This window comes from Xiphophorus couchianus, chromosome 15 (assembly GCF_001444195.1).
Source record: "Xiphophorus couchianus chromosome 15, X_couchianus-1.0, whole genome shotgun sequence".
NCBI classification, from domain to species: domain Eukaryota; kingdom Metazoa; phylum Chordata; class Actinopteri; order Cyprinodontiformes; family Poeciliidae; genus Xiphophorus; species Xiphophorus couchianus.
The window spans coordinates 2,577,064-2,593,968 of NC_040242.1; the positions used below are offsets into that span (position 1 = coordinate 2,577,064).

At 36.3% G+C, this 16,905-nt stretch overlaps 2 protein-coding genes and 1 long non-coding RNA gene across 4 annotated transcripts in view; 1 reads left to right on the top strand and 2 right to left on the bottom strand.

The window, feature by feature from the left end:
- Window positions 1–6,215: 6,215 nt before the first annotated feature.
- Window positions 6,216–15,305, bottom strand: LOC114158205 (uncharacterized). The gene is made up of 5 exons (XR_003598360.1): window positions 14,800–15,305; window positions 13,903–14,015; window positions 13,528–13,642; window positions 6,472–6,571; window positions 6,216–6,352 (listed from the first exon to the last, which is right to left on the bottom strand). It is a non-coding gene; the product is annotated as an uncharacterized LOC114158205 (long non-coding RNA).
- On the top strand, window positions 6,347–11,290 carry LOC114158204 (hydroxycarboxylic acid receptor 2-like). The gene is made up of 3 exons (XM_028039530.1): window positions 6,347–6,554; window positions 7,144–7,549; window positions 8,444–11,290. The coding sequence occupies exons 1-3, from the start codon at window positions 6,412–6,414 to the stop codon at window positions 8,930–8,932; spliced, it is 1,038 nt and encodes a 345-aa protein (XP_027895331.1). The 5' UTR covers window positions 6,347–6,411; the 3' UTR covers window positions 8,933–11,290.
- A 1,087-nt stretch (window positions 15,306–16,392) lies between the features above and the next one.
- Window positions 16,393–16,905, bottom strand: part of msraa (methionine sulfoxide reductase Aa) — a 36,584-nt gene continuing 36,071 nt past the window's right edge. For both annotated transcript variants that reach the window (XM_028040778.1, XM_028040780.1), the window contains exon 6: window positions 16,393–16,837. In XM_028040778.1, the coding sequence (XP_027896579.1) occupies window positions 16,667–16,837 (171 nt within the window). In that variant the 3' untranslated portion in view covers window positions 16,393–16,666. The remainder of the gene's footprint in view (window positions 16,838–16,905) is intronic.

A 16,905-nucleotide genomic window follows, 5' to 3' on the forward strand; every position in this document is an offset into this window, starting at 1 on the left:
CCGGTGCCTCTGCTGCACCACCTGAAGAAAATAATTAGGTCATTAGCAAAGCTCTGGAGAACTGATCTACACAAGGAGGAGGTAATTAAGCTGTTTGATTCCAGTGTTTTGTACCTGTGGCCCTTGAGGACTGGAGTTTGACACCAGTGCCTTAAAGGCTTAAAGCAAACACACAGTGATGCCTGCATTACCATAGCTACTTACTGTCAGCATTATGCTGAGATCCAAGGTGAAGGCAGACGACTGGAAAGTATCAGGCCTCAAAAAGAGAGAGAGAAGCAAGGAGATTAGGTTACAACAGATGATGTTTCTGACTGGCAGAGTGTGTGGTAGGGAATAAAAGCTGTGCCAAAACCACCACAGCATGACCCATCATACTGGTTATTTCAGCCAAAAGCTAGAGCAAGAAACCAGTAAGAGGCACAGCTACTGGTTCTTTGAAGAACAACATTTGGGTAGTTAGAAAGCAACAGAAGCCGAGAAGATACATGATTTATAGAAAACGTCTAAATCATTAGGATGCGGTCAGTTTGTGTTCACACTGAGACTAAAGTTAGAGAGCAGAGTTTGAAGAATTTCCTGTCCCACCAACACCAAATCACAACTGGTAAATTTTGAGACAAAACAAGAGCGCAGAAAAAATGCTGTAACCTACATCAAGTTCTGAAACGTTCCTAAGGGTATCAAAGCTCACATTATCAGCTCACAGGTTGAACTTTTCTGCTGCTCTGGGTGATGCTGGATGTGACATTCACAGCACAAGCAGTTGCTCTGATCAAATCAGCAGAAACTGAAATCTAAAGTTTCATCTTTCTTCTTCATTTAATCATCTTGGCCAGGTTTTAACCACAGCCTAACTTATATTTTGTTATTGTCAGACAAGAACCCCTTAAAGGTGATCTGTTATGCTTCCTTAAACAGGTCTATGGCCTATACAAAACATGTTCATTACATTTTTTGCACAAAATCATTCTTAGATAATGAGATTTTAGTCTGATCAGTTCTCTAAAATCTAAATAAACTCCTTTCCCCCAACTCAACATTTACACTCATACATCAAAATGGTTTGATGGTTTAACCGTACATCTTTGAAAAGCAGAAGTGGAGGTTCCTGCACAACCAACAAGAATGCAGAAGGTGGTTTCTGGACAGTAAGTCAACTACAAAACTCTTGTCTTTCGCAGCAGCCATTGTGCGGTGCATACAGTAGTAAAACCAAGGCACAGGAGCTCAGCTTAAGTTGCTAGGTAATGGGCTGGGCTTCACTGGCGTTGCCAAGTGGCAGGCAGTGCCTGCTGATTTCCGACATTACATTCTGGAGGTTTTTGAAACGGGCAATTTTCCAGAGACCAAAAAGTATTAACTTATTTTTAAATAAGTTATTTTTAAATAAGTTAATGAATTTCTACCGCTTCTAAAAGCAGAAGCGGTAGAAATTCAAATGGAAGTACAAAAATGTTCAAACTGTGAATTTTACATAATACATTCCCATTTATAGATTAAGTTCTTCAATAGCAAAGATAAATCTACATATGAACGCATATGTTACTCGCCTCGTTTGTGTCTCTGAGTACAATTTTTAGCAGGATTAATACATTTTAGATTAAAAAAGGAAATGCAAAAATGAATAAAAGACTTTAAAGTAAATTTATGAATAAATTTCAGTGTGCATAGCACCAAAAAGCAACAGAGCTGTTGACAGTATTGTGGTTTAAAAGTTAAAAAGCATAATTTGTGCTAGAAAAGCACAACAAAAGTCAAAACTTTCTAAAAAAAAAAAAAAATCTTTCTAAATGCTTTCTCATTCTGTAAGGCTGCAGTTTCTCCTCTTCATCAAACACCGTTTAGGCCTGCAGAGAGGATCGCAGAAATCTAAGGGCAGGAAAACAGCAGCTATCATCTCTGCAAACCCCCCACATCCTGGACACAAATGGTTAAGACAGTTTACCTTCAGGTCGGCGCTACAGAAAGGTATTTGCAAAAACCAGAGACATTTTCCTCCCCCAGGGTGTCTATCTGATTTGCACATATGCTGAGAAAAAACATAAGCATATTTGCACTGTAATTTTATTTAAAAAATACAGCGAGTACATGTACATATTGTTCCTTTATCCTTATCTTACATCAAATAAAGTAATATGTTTATACCTTATGTCTGTAGCTGTGAGTGCTTGAAAACTGAAGTTAAATTCCTTGCTTGTGTGAACAATCTTGGCCAATAAATTGATTGATCAATAGATATTTCCAGACCATCTGCACTCTGAGCTGAGATGCCCAATTCCCTCACTGAAATACAACTTAATTAGTTTGCTACTTTTTCTGTTTTGGAGATGTCTTCTCCAAGAAGCTCTGTGGTTTTTTCAGCAGTGATATCTTACCTCACTCTGCAGCATTTACACACAGAGCCTTCATGCAGTGAGAGTGTGGTGGACTCACCTCACTGCAGATTAGATAAATCTTTTATAAAAAAAAAACTTATGTAGATTGATGAAGAGGAAAATAACGAACAGCAGCAGTGTAATACTGTGAAGTTGTTGTATTGAGCAATAAAAATGGGATATCACTAAAAATAGTAAAACAACTTGAATTTGTTGGCTAACTTTGAAGTGTAGCTAACCCCCCAAATCAACTTTTCTTTGCTGATAAACTGTCTAAATAGATTTTGGGGTTTTTTGGGGCGGGGTTATCGTTATGTTTATGTATGAATTATGAAATTTTTGAGTTCATCTCAGTATTCATAGTTCCCACAACTCTGAGCCATGCCATCTTGATAGGCAAATGTAGCCCAAAGCACAGATGGGTCATGACTTCCAGACCACTGCTGACCAATGTACAAGATAAATATTAATCAACAAAATGGCTGCTGTCGGGATTTATGAGACAGATAATGGACCATGTGAATAAACTGTCTTCAATGTTGTTTGTGAACTCGTTCTTTTGGTCTACTATCAATGGACTTGGAATTACAGACAACATTTGTTGTGAATTGGCAGTAATGGATGATATGAACGTAGGTAGACCAGTAAATTGAGAGACAGATAAAATTGTTTAGAAAATGTGTATATTTTTCTATTACAAATAGATAAATTGCACATTTGGAGATTTTCTTTTGTATAGTAGAAAATCATTAGTAGTTCAGACTTTTCTCTTTTCTGAGGAAACAGATATAAAAAGGACACAAAGGGTTAAAGTGTTAACATTAACTGGTTCACACAGACCAGCTTCAACATTTTCAGTTAGATAATCACTTTTCGCATGGTTTCCCATCCTCTGAAGAGCATTTTTTTTAGGTTACTTATCTATTGCATGCATCCTTTGAACCACTTCCCTTTGTCACTGTGGTAAAGTTTTCATGCAACTGGTAAAATGATGATTTCTTTTATAATTTGTTTTCTGGAAATGTTAATATTTTCCATCCACAGGGGCCGATAACTGGCATTACCCATGACCAACTATTGTTGCCTCTGGCGTCACATTTGCCAGTGGGTGCAAGACAGAACATGCATACACTGTGTGTGTGTGTATGTGTGTGTGAGATGTTGCAAAAGTAATGTGGCACTGGTTTTGTGCAATATTACCTCATGTCTAGAACATAGTGCGACAGAGCAGAATAATGAGGCAGCAGCAAAGGGAAGTTATAAGGTAAATGTGATGCTTTGCAGGAAGTAAAGTTTAGGTTGGAAATCATTAGCTCTGCATGTTTTAGTGCAGGAGGTTAATTTAATGATTTACTTCAATAGAACAATCCGTTTATAGTGTGATTTGTTTGCAATAAGTCAGTAAGTGCTTTGGTTTGGGTTTTGAAATGAGCACTAAGATATTTGTTAATGTTGAATGAAGTCATTCTCTAAATGGTATCGTCTCACTAATGCATTTCTATTAGGTTGTTTTTGGTAAATACAGCATTTTCATAAAAACTGAAGGACAAAATAACTTGATTGTGTTATAAAATGGTCCTATGTGACTGGAAAATACATAATAATCCCAGTTTAAAGAACTGGAGCAACTTTAAAAAGAGGAGTTGGCCAAGATTCTTCCAAAATATTGTAAAGGAAAGAATAATAATCTGGAAAACGACTGCTATTTTCTACTAAAGGTGAATTTATAACTTACTGAATTATAATTATTATAATAAAAAAAACTGAGACACATTTAAACTCTGTCATTCTGTTCTAATCTTTTTGACAACAAAATGAAAATATTTTGCTTTTATTTCTACTTTTAATTGACCTTGAAATTTTGCTCACTTTCTGTATGAAATATATTAAAGTGCTTGTTTCTAACAAGCAGTTTTATTTTATCTTGAAAAACAAAATGTTCATATTTAGCTGCAAAACAATTTGTTGGCATCTGGACCGAGCCATACAAGAACAAATGGTTCTACCCTGTTTTTAGCCTAAATACATTATGTGGTTCACTTCCTGTTGCAGTAAAAGCTTTATAACCCAGATGAATTATAAATCCATTAGGATCAGCAGAGCAAGGACTTCTCTTCTGTCAGGCAGAATGCTGAATTTATTATTTGGTGTGAAAGGCAACATAAAACCTTAAGGTGCAATAGACCGGCGCAGACTTGGATGCAACATTTTGTTGCAGCGCAGAAGGCAGGTAAACTAAAGCTGCATTCACACCAGACCTGCTCAGACCATTTTAATCAAACTCCAGTTTGTTTGTCTAGAAAGTTCGGTTTGTTTGGAGAGCTGTGAATGTGTAAAAGAGCAAACTAGGCTCAGTTGAAGTGAATTCTGATGCGGTTTGAATGCATATGTGAACGCGAAGCAAACTGGAGATCGCTCTGAAAGCAGGAAGTGAACTATATAGCCCAGGGCATTCTGGGTAAATATAATCAAAACAAATGCAGACTAAATAGTCACCTTTAGGATGCATTCACACAGCCCTGTTTGGTCCAAATTCCACACCTGGGGAGGTGTGAACGCGTAATCCAACTCTGAAAAAGTCTGGCTGAGAACCTACATGTAGGTTTCAGTTCAATTAAAGCGAACTCCGGTGCGGTTCAAATCCATATGTGAACGCCAAGTGAACAGGAGACCGCTCCAAAAGCAGGAGTGGACCACAGTGCAGGGCATTCTGGGTAAATATAACCAAAACAAACGCGCTAGAGGAGGAATTAGCTCCTGGTCTTTCACTAAACCCAAAATCCCACAACCTCTAAAATCTGACACCACTCAATTTTTATTTGCATTTTGCAAAGAAGGAAGTTGTTCTCGGTGTCTTCTTCAGAGGTTTTCGTGTCGTTTTCAGAAGAAAATTTTCGTTTCCAAAAACTAATTTTTGGAATATGACATTAACAATAAAAATTAATTTTAAAAGATACATTATTTAGAAAAATACTTTAGTCAGAAGTGGATCACTGCAAAAACACAAAATACCAAGTATTTTTGGTCTCGTTTCTAATGCAAATATTTTAGTACACTTTAAATTAAATAAAACTAACTTACACATAACTTTTCAGCAAAATACAGGATCTTGTTTTAAGTTACTAATTTCTTACTTTGATGAAAAAGTGCTAGTTACATTGGCAGATTATTTCACTTATAACAAGAAATTTTTCCCATGTTAAACAACAAATAATCTACTAACACAACAAGCATTTTTTTTCATCAGTATTAAGAGATTAATTACTTAAAATAAGCTCCTATATCTACCTGGAAAGTTACTTATAAGTTAATTTTGTCTTATTTTAAGTGTAGTAATATATTTGCATTAGAAACTAAACCAAAAATACTTGGTAAGATTTTGTGTTTTTGCAGTGTACCCAAAGACTGGACTAAAATAAGAGCTTTTTCCTTTTTGTGTCTTCTTAGGTCAAAAGCAGGATCTCATCTCTCTTTGTTGTTTACCAGCAGACGTTTATGTAATATTTTCCTGGGAAACCATGATTTACTCAGTGATTCCTGATGAGAGAAATACTTCCACATGATGCTGCAACAGAGGAACTTTCAGGAATTTCACAGCTGAAATACAAATTGAACACTAAACAGTCGGGTTCCTCAGAACAAGGGCTAATTTTTGTTTCATTTTTCTCCTTAAAGAAAGGCGCTTTGATGCTTCTCAGTTAGTTGAGGCATTCTCTTTAACCACACCTCCAGATGAAATATTCGTCCTTCCTCTTTGAGGAATCATTGCAGCCTTGCCTGAAGAGAGAACACACACTCAGTGTGTTTTCTCCTCCTCTCTGCGCTGCTTCTGATTTCTTTTGTTTGTTTGTTGTCTCTGTTTCCCTGGGATCTTTTGTCATGGATGGCAAAGGATTGTCTGGATTTCTCAATCACTGCAAGAATCCGTGAAAGGAACTGTTGAATTTGTTGTTTAAGAGGGAAGAGAGGAAAATCTGCAGTGACAGAAACGTGGCAGAGTGAAGAGAAAGGATTCAGTTTGAGATTCATCAAAATGTCTAATATTACTACTTCATCAAATGACACCTGCTATACACCGGATGCAGCCATTTACCAAGTCCTCTCCGGCTTGTTGACTGTGGAGTTCATTCTGGGACTTCCTCTCAACCTCTCGGTGCTCTACATCTTCATCTTCAGGTATCACTCATTTTCAGCTGCAAAGATGAAAATTTCACAGCTGAAATTTTCCTGACATTAAGGTAGAGATATGGTTAGATTATGAGATTCAACTGTGGTAGCAAAGGCTGTTGAGATGCATTTAAAATACAACATCTGCATAAAATATCAAACAACTTAACTTAAGTAAATGTAATTCACTGTTAAATTAGGTTGCATGTGCAAATACACACAAAAAGCTTTGATGTTTAATGTAAGATGTTTAAATGTCAAAGTGCAGTTTATAGAAATTGGACTGCATGTCCACAAAGATGCCACCAGATTAAAGTGCTGCAACAGTGAGAAACAGCTGTTCTAACTGTGCACGACAGGCCAACCACAGTCTAACTGTTTACAATGTAGTCACATAAATGAATTCAAGCGTTCTATGCAAATATAAAAAAAATATAGCAGTCATTTTTCCTGACATGTGAAACTTTACCGTTGTTAATGCTGCAAAGAAACCAGAATAGTTTCAATCAATCATCTGCAAATGCAGAACCAAACGCTCTCAGCAGATCAATGTTCTGTTTCTCCTGACTAAATGTTCTGTAAACTGTTTCCTCTTCAGGTACAAATTCTGGAAGAATAACAGTGTGTTCCTCTTCAACATTGTGGTTGCTGATTTTTTGGTGGTGGTCTGTATTCCTGTTAAAATTCACCACTATCAGAACAATCTGAGGCACAGTGAGAATAATGCCGTTTGCCGTCTGATGCACTTCATGCTCTTCCTCAATCGAGGGGCCAGCATCGGCTTCCTCATCGTTCTGTCCCTGGACCGCTACTTCAGCGTCGTCCATCTTGGGAGGAGAAACTGTGTGAAGGTGTTTAAGAAGTCTCCACTGATCTCTGTGCTTATCTGGGTGTTCTTGGTGCCGCTCACCATACCCACGATGCTATCCTCCTTCGTTTGCTGCAACAGCCTCGGCCGAATTAAAACCACGACTCTAGAAGTTTTTACGGACACTTTCAGAGAGGTAACATTCTGGCTTCACTAATTCACATCAATATTAAATGTGTAGATATTTACCAATGATTCAATGATGAGAAATAATTTTATACAATGTCTACAACTTGGCAATCATTCATAGACAGGCAGAGTTTGGTAGTAACTAGTTACACTTGAGTAACGTTTTAGAAAAATTTACTTTTAGGAGAATTTTTATTAGTGGAAATATAAACATTTTCAGTTCATATTTTGTTTCTTCTGATTATGTAATTTTTAAATATTAAATGATTGATAATTTGATCAGTTGCTCAGTACTTTAGTAGACTTTTTACCAATTACTTTTTTACTTCTACTTGAGTAAAAACATGTTGAAGTAGTTTTACTCTTAAGAATGACTTACTCTGGACACTCTGTCCACTTCTATATACGACACTGTATTACTGTGAAAACACTAAATAAAAACCCAGCTGCCTACAGGAGTCTCTAAAGTATTAAAAAGATATATATAACAAGACTAAATAAACAGATAAATCAGAAATTAAAAATAATGAAACACATTTGTAAAAATATTTAAATATCCCAGTACTGTGAAAAAATAATATATTGATTTAAGAGACAGGGTAGAAGCAAGACAAATGCAAGATGCAGCTTTTTAGCATACGGTGCTAAGTTGACCTGCAGCTATTTACATAAAGTCAGTCTCTCAGAGAAGCAACAATTCAGGGGATTAATTATTACCTACAGGGGTAAATCTTTCCACTTCACCAACTGACAGCTGAGTTAGTCACATCAGTACATTTCTTTAGTAATCACCACTGATTTGTATTTTTCCACCAGTTTTAAAATAAAACCTGCAATATCAACTTAGTATTTACCACATAAAGTTCTGCTATCCTGAGTAATGAGCTCTTTTTATTTTTAGATCGTCTTCTTCTCTCAAATCATCATCCCCTTCATCATCCTCATTTACTGCACAACTTGCATCATCATTCGACTGAGGAGGAAATCGATTGGGGAAAAGGCCAAACTGAGGAGAGCCGTGTTCGCCGTCCTGTCTGTCGCCATCATCTTCTCCATCTGCTTCCTGCCATGCACGGTGGCTCGGCTGGCGCTGCTGATCGTGAGGCTGAAAAACTGTCAGGTGCTGGAGGATGCGGTGGTCCAGGTGTACGACGCCCTCATGGTTTTGTCCTACGCCGACTGCTTGTTGGACCCACTGGTTTACTGCTTCTGCAACTCAGGCTTTAAGGTGGCTTACATCTCCACTTTCTTCCCACCATGTCTGAGGAAGAGACTGCTGAAGTCTGCCTCGACCTCACCAATGGTCACAACTACAGGAGCTACAGCAACTACGACGACAACTGTAGTCCCAGGGGCTAACCCGATTTCATTGCAAATGATGGAAAAATGACTATCAGTCAATCTTTCTGGTTTAAATGTAGCTATCATAAAAACTTGACAACTACTGCTCCACCCATAAAGATATATTCTCAGGAACAAAGCTTTAAAATATTCTTCCTTGAAAATGTTAGGATGGGTACATAGGATATAGAAAATATGTTACATTACATTTTTTGTATAAAATCATTCATAGAAAATGATATTTGAGTGTGATCAGCTCTGCCTATTTTGAGCTGTTTTATGATGTCCTGTCACTTTAAATCCAAATAAGCTGTGGCCACGCCCCCCCAACTCAACGTTTACACTTGCCTGTGAAAATGACTGCAAACCAATGCACAATTATACAACTGTATGTCTTTGAAAAGCATAAGTGGAGCCTCCTGCACAACCAACAAGAATGTAACAAGTGGTTTCTGAATGATTACACAAGAACTAAACACTTGTCTCTTCACTGAGGTTGCTAGGTAACAGCAACCTCAGCAACCTGCTGATTTGTGACGTTGCATTCAGAAGGTTTTCGAAACAGTCAATTTTATAGACACCAAAACAAACATGAACTTATTGCCAAAAACATCTTTAATAAAAGTTGTTTTAATGTTTAAATTGCAGAAAAGTTAGTTTCAACAAACTAACCTGTAAATACCTGGAAAGTAATATATAAATGTATTGTTTGTTTCTGAAAAGTTACCGGTAAGGTCATTGATTATGACCCGTAACTTCCATTTAGAAAAATTGTTTGAGTCTCAGAAAGCTCATTTCTTTTTTCTGTGAATTTCAGAAAAGTATCCTGTGTGTTTCGGGTTGGCAAATGGCAGACTTCAGGAATATAAACATTACATTTCACAAAATTACTTTGTTAATTTCAGGAAAGTAACTTCCTGGTAGTAACTTCTTAGTTACAGATAAATAACCATAAGTTCCAAATAGGGAACATTTAAGTTCCAGGAAAGCAAATTGCAAGAAACTGCAGGAAAAAGTAACTTGGGACTTTCAGAAAAGTACCAGCATCCACCAGGATGGGAACCTTTAGGATCAAGGAACTTAAAGCAAATTCTTTAACTTCCAGTGAATCAGAGCTTCTCGGTTCCAGTCCTCAGGTTCCCCCGTGCTGCATGTTTTAGATGTGCCTCTATTCCAGAACAGCTGATTCAAATGATTGCATGACCTCTTCTGCAACCATCAAGTACTGCAGAAAGCTCTTAATAATCCACAGATTAAATCCAGGTGTTTGGCAGAAGGGAAACCTCTAAAACAGACGGGTCAGGGGGCGTAAGGACCGCAATTAAGAAACACTGCAGTAAATTAACATGCAAGTTTTATTAAGGTGATCTGTGAATTGTAGAAAAGTAACATCCATTTCAGAGAGCAACCTGTTTCAGGAACCTAAATGTAAAAACTTTTAAATTACGAGGATTAACAGTTAAAGTCTCAGAAAAACAACATTTTAGTTTTCTGAAAGCAACTTGTAAGTTTCTGTTAATATATATATTAAAAAAAACGTCTGTAAGCTCCAGGAGAGCAAACTGAGAGTTTCAGAAAAAGAACCTTTACTTTTTTCAATTAACTTGTTAAAGTAACATCAATTTTGAGGAAATAATGATAGTAGCTTTGTAGGTACAGATAAAGAATCTCAAGTTTTACAAATGTAACCTGTGAATTGTAGAGAAGTACTTACGTGTGTCAGGATAGTAACCTTTACTTCCAGGAACTTAAGCCTTACTTTTTACATTTTGGTAAAGTAGCCTTTAAGTTTCAAAAAATAACGTATTAACTTCAAAAAACAACACGTGAGATCCAGTAGACTCCCTAGTTATTATTAGGAACGTTTCAAGAGATAAACCTGCTTGTTGTGCAATAATAACCTTTTCGATTTTTAAGTTTTAAAGTCTACATTTTGTTTTACTTGTTAAGCTCCTGACTTGTTTTCCAGCTCTTCCTGTAAGGTGTGTATAATCCTGTGATGTTTGTTCCCACAACTGTGGCTGTTTAAACCCATCTCATCATTTTTTCCTCCTTTCATTTGGTTAAAAAAATATAAATTGTTATGTTCAAATAATATAGTTTGTGATGTAAATATTTATATATCAAAGCACTTATGTATTTATTTAAATTTATTCCAAACCAGGAGTGAAAGAGTTGAGATTATTTATGTATATTTTGCAGGTTAATAAAAAAAAGAGCCCAGCTCTTTTTTTTTCAGTTGTAAACAGTGTTTACAACTTTTTCTCTTTTCTTTTTAGAGTTATAAATGTTATAAATGTTATTTTGTCTCCAGTTTTAAGCTTTGTCATCACTTTATTTGACTCTTCATGTTGTTGAATCTCTTTCATGGGCTACAAAAATGTCAAATAAAACTTTTTATGCTTTACTGTAACAATTCATGTGACGTTGTTTATCCGAATTGGATTATTTATGGTCTGTGATGCTGACTGAAGATCTTTGTATAAAGCTGCTGTAAATACAACCCACTCAGGAAGGAGTCTGGGAGTTTTCTCATTCATTCTCTCCAAACCATCCTAATGAAGCCTTCCCTGCAACGTCCAAATATTGACATTACTTCTATCTCTTGAGGCTCAAATTTCCACTTTTTTGCAAGCAATTGCAGAAGTTTGTTTAGATTGTATTAGCTGCAATTACACATTCACTAAAAACAGTGAAGGTGTGGACACTTTTGCACTGTGCAGTGTTGCAAGAGTGAATGTGGAGGTGGCTGCTAAGCTGGAGGCCACAGGTCTAAGCAGGAAAATATCTGCAAACCATCAACAACTCAGAGAAAACATAACAAAAACACAGATCGGCGTTGCGTTGGTGCTTCTGACATATTTTGAAATGGGCTTCTCTCTCTGACCACCCAAGCAAGAAAAAAGTTGTGTGGCATTTAGGTCTTGAAATACAGTTGGAAAATAAGTTTTAGACGTTCTAAGTCTAAATTCTGACCCTAAAGGATTGGCTCCAAAACGAGAAATCAGGATCTCACCTGTAAATCTCAACAGGCTGTTTGGATTTAAAAACTCTTGACGAATCTTCCCTAATGACTGTTGCACGTTGGTTTTGCTGCTTTGCAAACTCCACTGTAAACTGCTACACTGCTGCCCTCTAGTGGTAAGAAAACAAACTTTCAGATTCAGCAGAAAAGTGTAAAGAGAATTTAAATAAATTAGAATAACACAAAAAGGTTAATCTTGATTCAAAAAGTGAAACTAATATATAATAGAAACCAGATATTTACATAAATTGAATAAAAATACATAATAGTCTGACTCTAAATCAGACCAAACTTCTCCTGTTACGATTGCCGAAGCCAATTATCTTTGCTAAAAAACATATTGTTTTATTAACAGAAATTCAGATGATTTCAACTCTATTTGGTAGATTTGAACTTTAAAGTGTATGGTTTGGAGTAATGTTTTGGGCATCATATTTGTTTTGGTTGTTCTGATTGGCTAATCAGGAGATCCGGGACATTTCCTGGCTGTCAGGTCTGATTTTGGTCAGTGTGAAATTAGCTGCTATCCCTGTATGGCAGGACATTTTGTGTCTGTAACTACAATGTAAGCAGTGAAGCCGATTATATGTTAAAACGGCCTGCCATATCAGCTGTCCCTGACCCGCATCTACCTGCCCAGGTGTAAAAGGTTGTTTTGTTTTTGAAGACACTCTGACACAACGGGTCACCATTCAGGGTTTTAAAGACGGAAACGAGGATGAGAAACGGTGGCGCAGAGAAACCCTGGAAACAACATTGGCAACTTTTTCCCCAAAACGAGATCTAGATTAGTAAAGACGATGAAACGGAACGACTTTCCTGATTTAATATGTAGAAGGGAAAACAAATAACTCAGAAACCTTGAAAGACACAGCAGGACGAGCCATGAAAAAGTATTACACAGTGAATTAAAGTTAACTAACACAATAAAGAGTAAAAATGCCTTTTATGGAAAGTGCACTGTGATGCTAGATAAATCAGCTTATTACACCTGATCTGAATTGACCAGAGAACTTTTGTACAAATGAGAGATTTGATCTGAGTATTATGACTGTTTTGAAAATGCGATTTATAGAAGCAGAGCTGAAGAGTGACAAACAGCAAAAACAGGCAAAATCTTCTCTGATAAATATTTTCTGGGTCAAAGGAAAAGGTTTATTTCTGTGTTATTGCTTTTGAAACATGCTCATACTGTACACTCACCGCCAGGTGGCAGCAGAGACCAGCGTTTAAACCGGGGATCAATTCAAATTCAGCATCCTGGCATTTTATAAGCTTACAAACTAAATGAGGACAGCAACGTTATTTGTCAGCTCATTTAAAACGTGATCTTAATAAAAATAATAATAATAATAATAATGTTGCTTCCCCTTTTGAGACAAAGTTTGATTTTGGAATATTTGAACACCCAGAATCATTAGCTTGCAACAAAAATCTAGATTGTATGTGGAGAAAACAACTCGGATACCAATGAAGATAATATTATAAAATAGTTTTATTTTCTCTACACATCAGAGTTAGTGTTTTATGTATAGGGTACATTTTGGGAGAATTTTTTTTAAGAATTCAGTAATCTTATCGTTCTTCTATAGTTTTATGAAGTAAATAGATTCTCTTACCTGAGCTGTTGATCTCTGCAGCTCCTCCAGAGTCACTTTGGGATCTCAGATGATGGAAGACTTTGTCTCATGTTCCTCCCATCAATCAAAAAGTTCTAGTTATAAGTGGAATGACCTGCCAGTGGAACAGTATATTTATCATTAGTTAGTGTTTTTTCCATTGATATATTATTTCACTTATAACTAGAACTGTTTGATCTCTACATCTTGCTGAAAAGTTAGATTTGTGTTATTTCATGTGTACTAAGATAACTGCACTAGAAGCTAGACCAGAAATACTTGGTAAGATTTTGTGTACTTGCGGTGCAAAGTTTTTGGTCGTAATATGAAAACATGAACTGATACTTAAATAAACTTACCTATATCTATACTCACAGGAATATTTATAAAGATCAAAACATTGGGAGCTGCTACAAAGATCTTCCTGGGTGAGGAAGATCTTGTCACCAGTCAGAGTGAAGAAGAAAACCAAGCTGACCGCTGAAAATCTGCAAAAAGAGAGGCATCTTATGATCACTAAGGCGTAATAACATCTTTTATTTGTGTGGCCAATAACTGTAGAGGGCGCTACATACTAAGTAACAAAACTGTTGTATTGTACATTTAAAGGGACAGTAAGAGGTAAAATCTCCTCTTTTTTAGCTTAACTTCATGTTTTAATGCTGTTCTGTAATCAAAACAGCATTGCAGGATTTCTCATGCATGTTTGAGAAATCCTTTAATCTCCATGGCAACAATTCACCCTTGCAAAACGCCTGGGTGGACCTCGCCCCGCCTTCGAGTCGCAGCTCCTCCTCAGAGCTGCAGTTTACCAGCTTCCTGCTCACAGAGCAGCTCTCCTCCACTCAGCTCCTTCAGACTAGCCAGCAGCAATTAGCAAACACCTGCTGGAACTGAGCTCATTATACGAGCTACTTCTCAGTATAATGAGAAGTAGCTTTAACAATATTTTAAAATATTGTTAAAGGGTTAATAGAGGAGCCATGTTGTGATGACTTCCTGTAGACAGTTTCAGAAAAAGCGTTAAATTACAAGGACAAATTTCTTTCAAGTGATATTTGATACATATAACATTTAGCTATCAATTAAAGGTAATTTAGATATTTTATTATGCTATAAAACTGCCTATAAAACACATAACACTTCCCCTTTAAGCTCTTCTGGCCTAAATTATTGAGAATTAAATGAGACGTAAAAGTTTTTGACATGAGGAAATGATTTCAAATTTGATTTTAAATGGCAGAGTTGCTTAATATTGCTGATAATACCCACTTTATTCCAAAAATAGTGCTCCAGATCAGCTTCCAAGAGCCAGCGAAGCTGCAGTCCAAGCCAGCAGAGATCCAAGGCGGCGCTCTGCCATCTCCAAAGAGACTCATCTCTTCCTTGGTTTGCTGTGTGATGTCGGTGCCAGGCTTTGGAGGGGCTGGCGCCCAATATTTTCTCCTCCTGCTAGGGTGTATGTGAGTTTGCATCCAAACACACACGTGTGCATGTAGTGTGGAGAAACACATGCTTGGAGATTAACAGTGATGACAGATGAGGCCTGGACCGGAACATGGCTTCGGGCAAAGATCAGAGGAAAGAGGTCATTTCACAACACAACATGCACACAAAACAGTACAGAGCAAACGCACTGCAGAACTATTTACAGTAAATCATCTGATCTAACCTTTCTAATACTGTTCACCCAGTTTTTATATATAGATGTGCAATTTCAACGTGCATAGAGAGGATATTTAGTTTAACACAAATAGAGGTGGGTAGAGTAGCCAAAAATTTTACTCAACAGTACAAAAGTATTTGATAAAAAGTTTCCTCTAGTACTGAGAAACTGATCAAATTTTAATATTTAAAAATAATGTCATCAGATGGACCAAAATCTAAAGTTAAGTGGAATTTTTTGTATTTTAAGGACAAAAATTACAATAATTCATACAAGTAACCAAAAAAATAACAAAACCAAAAGAACATTTTCCCAAATCAGTTTCTTTCAATAAAACAAACTTCTGAAACTTTAACAAAACTTGCAGGTCTGAGTCTGAGTCTGGTAAATTTTTACCATACCATACCATACCAACTTTATTTATAAAGCACTTTAAAACAACCACGGCTGATACAAAGTGCTGTACATCAACACACAACATAAAAATAAAAAGCATAAAATAAAAACTTACAATTTAAAAACAAAAACATCCAATTTAAAACTAGATCCCGCTAGAGTTGAAAGCCAAATAAAATAGATGGGTTTTAAGACGAGCTTTAAAAGTGGACAGTGAAGGGGCCTCCCTGACCTGCAAAGGCAAGTTGTTCCATAACATGTTTGTTTTTCATTCAGTGGGAAGAAAATCCAGAAATTTTACTCAAGTAAGAGTAGAAATACTTTATAATCAAGTAAATACTTTTACCCAAATAAAAGTAAAATGTACAACCTAGTAAAAATATTCCTGAAATACTTTTTTTTCCCAAAAAGGTTACTCCAGTAAAAACAAAGGAGTAAAGGTAAATAGCTGCTAATAAACTAAAACCTTTTATAAAAAAAGTGCAAAACCAACAACTTCCAATTTAATTTATTCTCATCAATCATTCACCCTGTCAGGAAACATTTTGTTTCATCTTTAAACAAATTATTAGTGGAAATTTTGTATATTAATGGATTTTTTTAGTTGAGTATATCTAAACTATTCGAGAAAAAAAAAAGCTGTTCATTGAAGGATTTTGTCAAAGTGCTAAGAACCAACATTCTTGGCACGTTGTTGGTTTCATGAATAAACCTGTACTGAATGGAATGGGGTCGGCATTATTTTAGCAAAAAACAATTTCAAACAAAGCAGGAAAGTTTAGTGTAAGAAAAAACTCAACATATCTAATTTCAGAGGTTGGTTTATTCAAAACAAAATGCATCTCTCCTATTATTCTATAAGCAAGTTTAATTTAAAACAACTCATTAAACAGATTATAAAAATAATCCCAACAAAAAAAATAAGATATTTCACAATTTTTTTCAAAAAGAATTGAGTCTTACAGATGTACAAAGCAGGAAGTTAAAAATCATGTATGATAAGAAGCTGAGCAACATTAGGTGGATTTGTTTGATGTTGGCTGTTCTTTGCGTATTTTATAGATGGGTGAGGATTTCTCAGGACTTTTTGCCGAGTCCGATTGGACAGGTGACTCCTGTCCCGCCCAGGCCGCAGTATCCATGTGGGTTTTTGCTCAGGTACTGCTGGTGGTAATCCTCAGCGTAATAAAACGGTTTGGCTTCAGTGATTTCTGTTGTAATTGAACCAAAACCTTCCTCTGCAAGAACCTGAATGAAGCAGAAGAAAAGAAAACACAACAAAAATAGTTTAAAAGTCAGGCCATAAATGTTGACAA

Bases quoted from the DNA above. Each gene is read 5' to 3' on its own strand.
- LOC114158204 (XM_028039530.1), top strand. From the start codon at position 6,412: ATGTCTAATATTACTACTTCATCAAATGACACCTGCTATACACCGGAT. The intron at 6,555-7,143 runs GTATCACTCATT...TTTCCTCTTCAG, and splicing joins CTCTACATCTTCATCTTCAG to GTACAAATTCTGGAAGAATA. The intron at 7,550-8,443 runs GTAACATTCTGG...TTTTATTTTTAG, and splicing joins TTACGGACACTTTCAGAGAG to ATCGTCTTCTTCTCTCAAAT.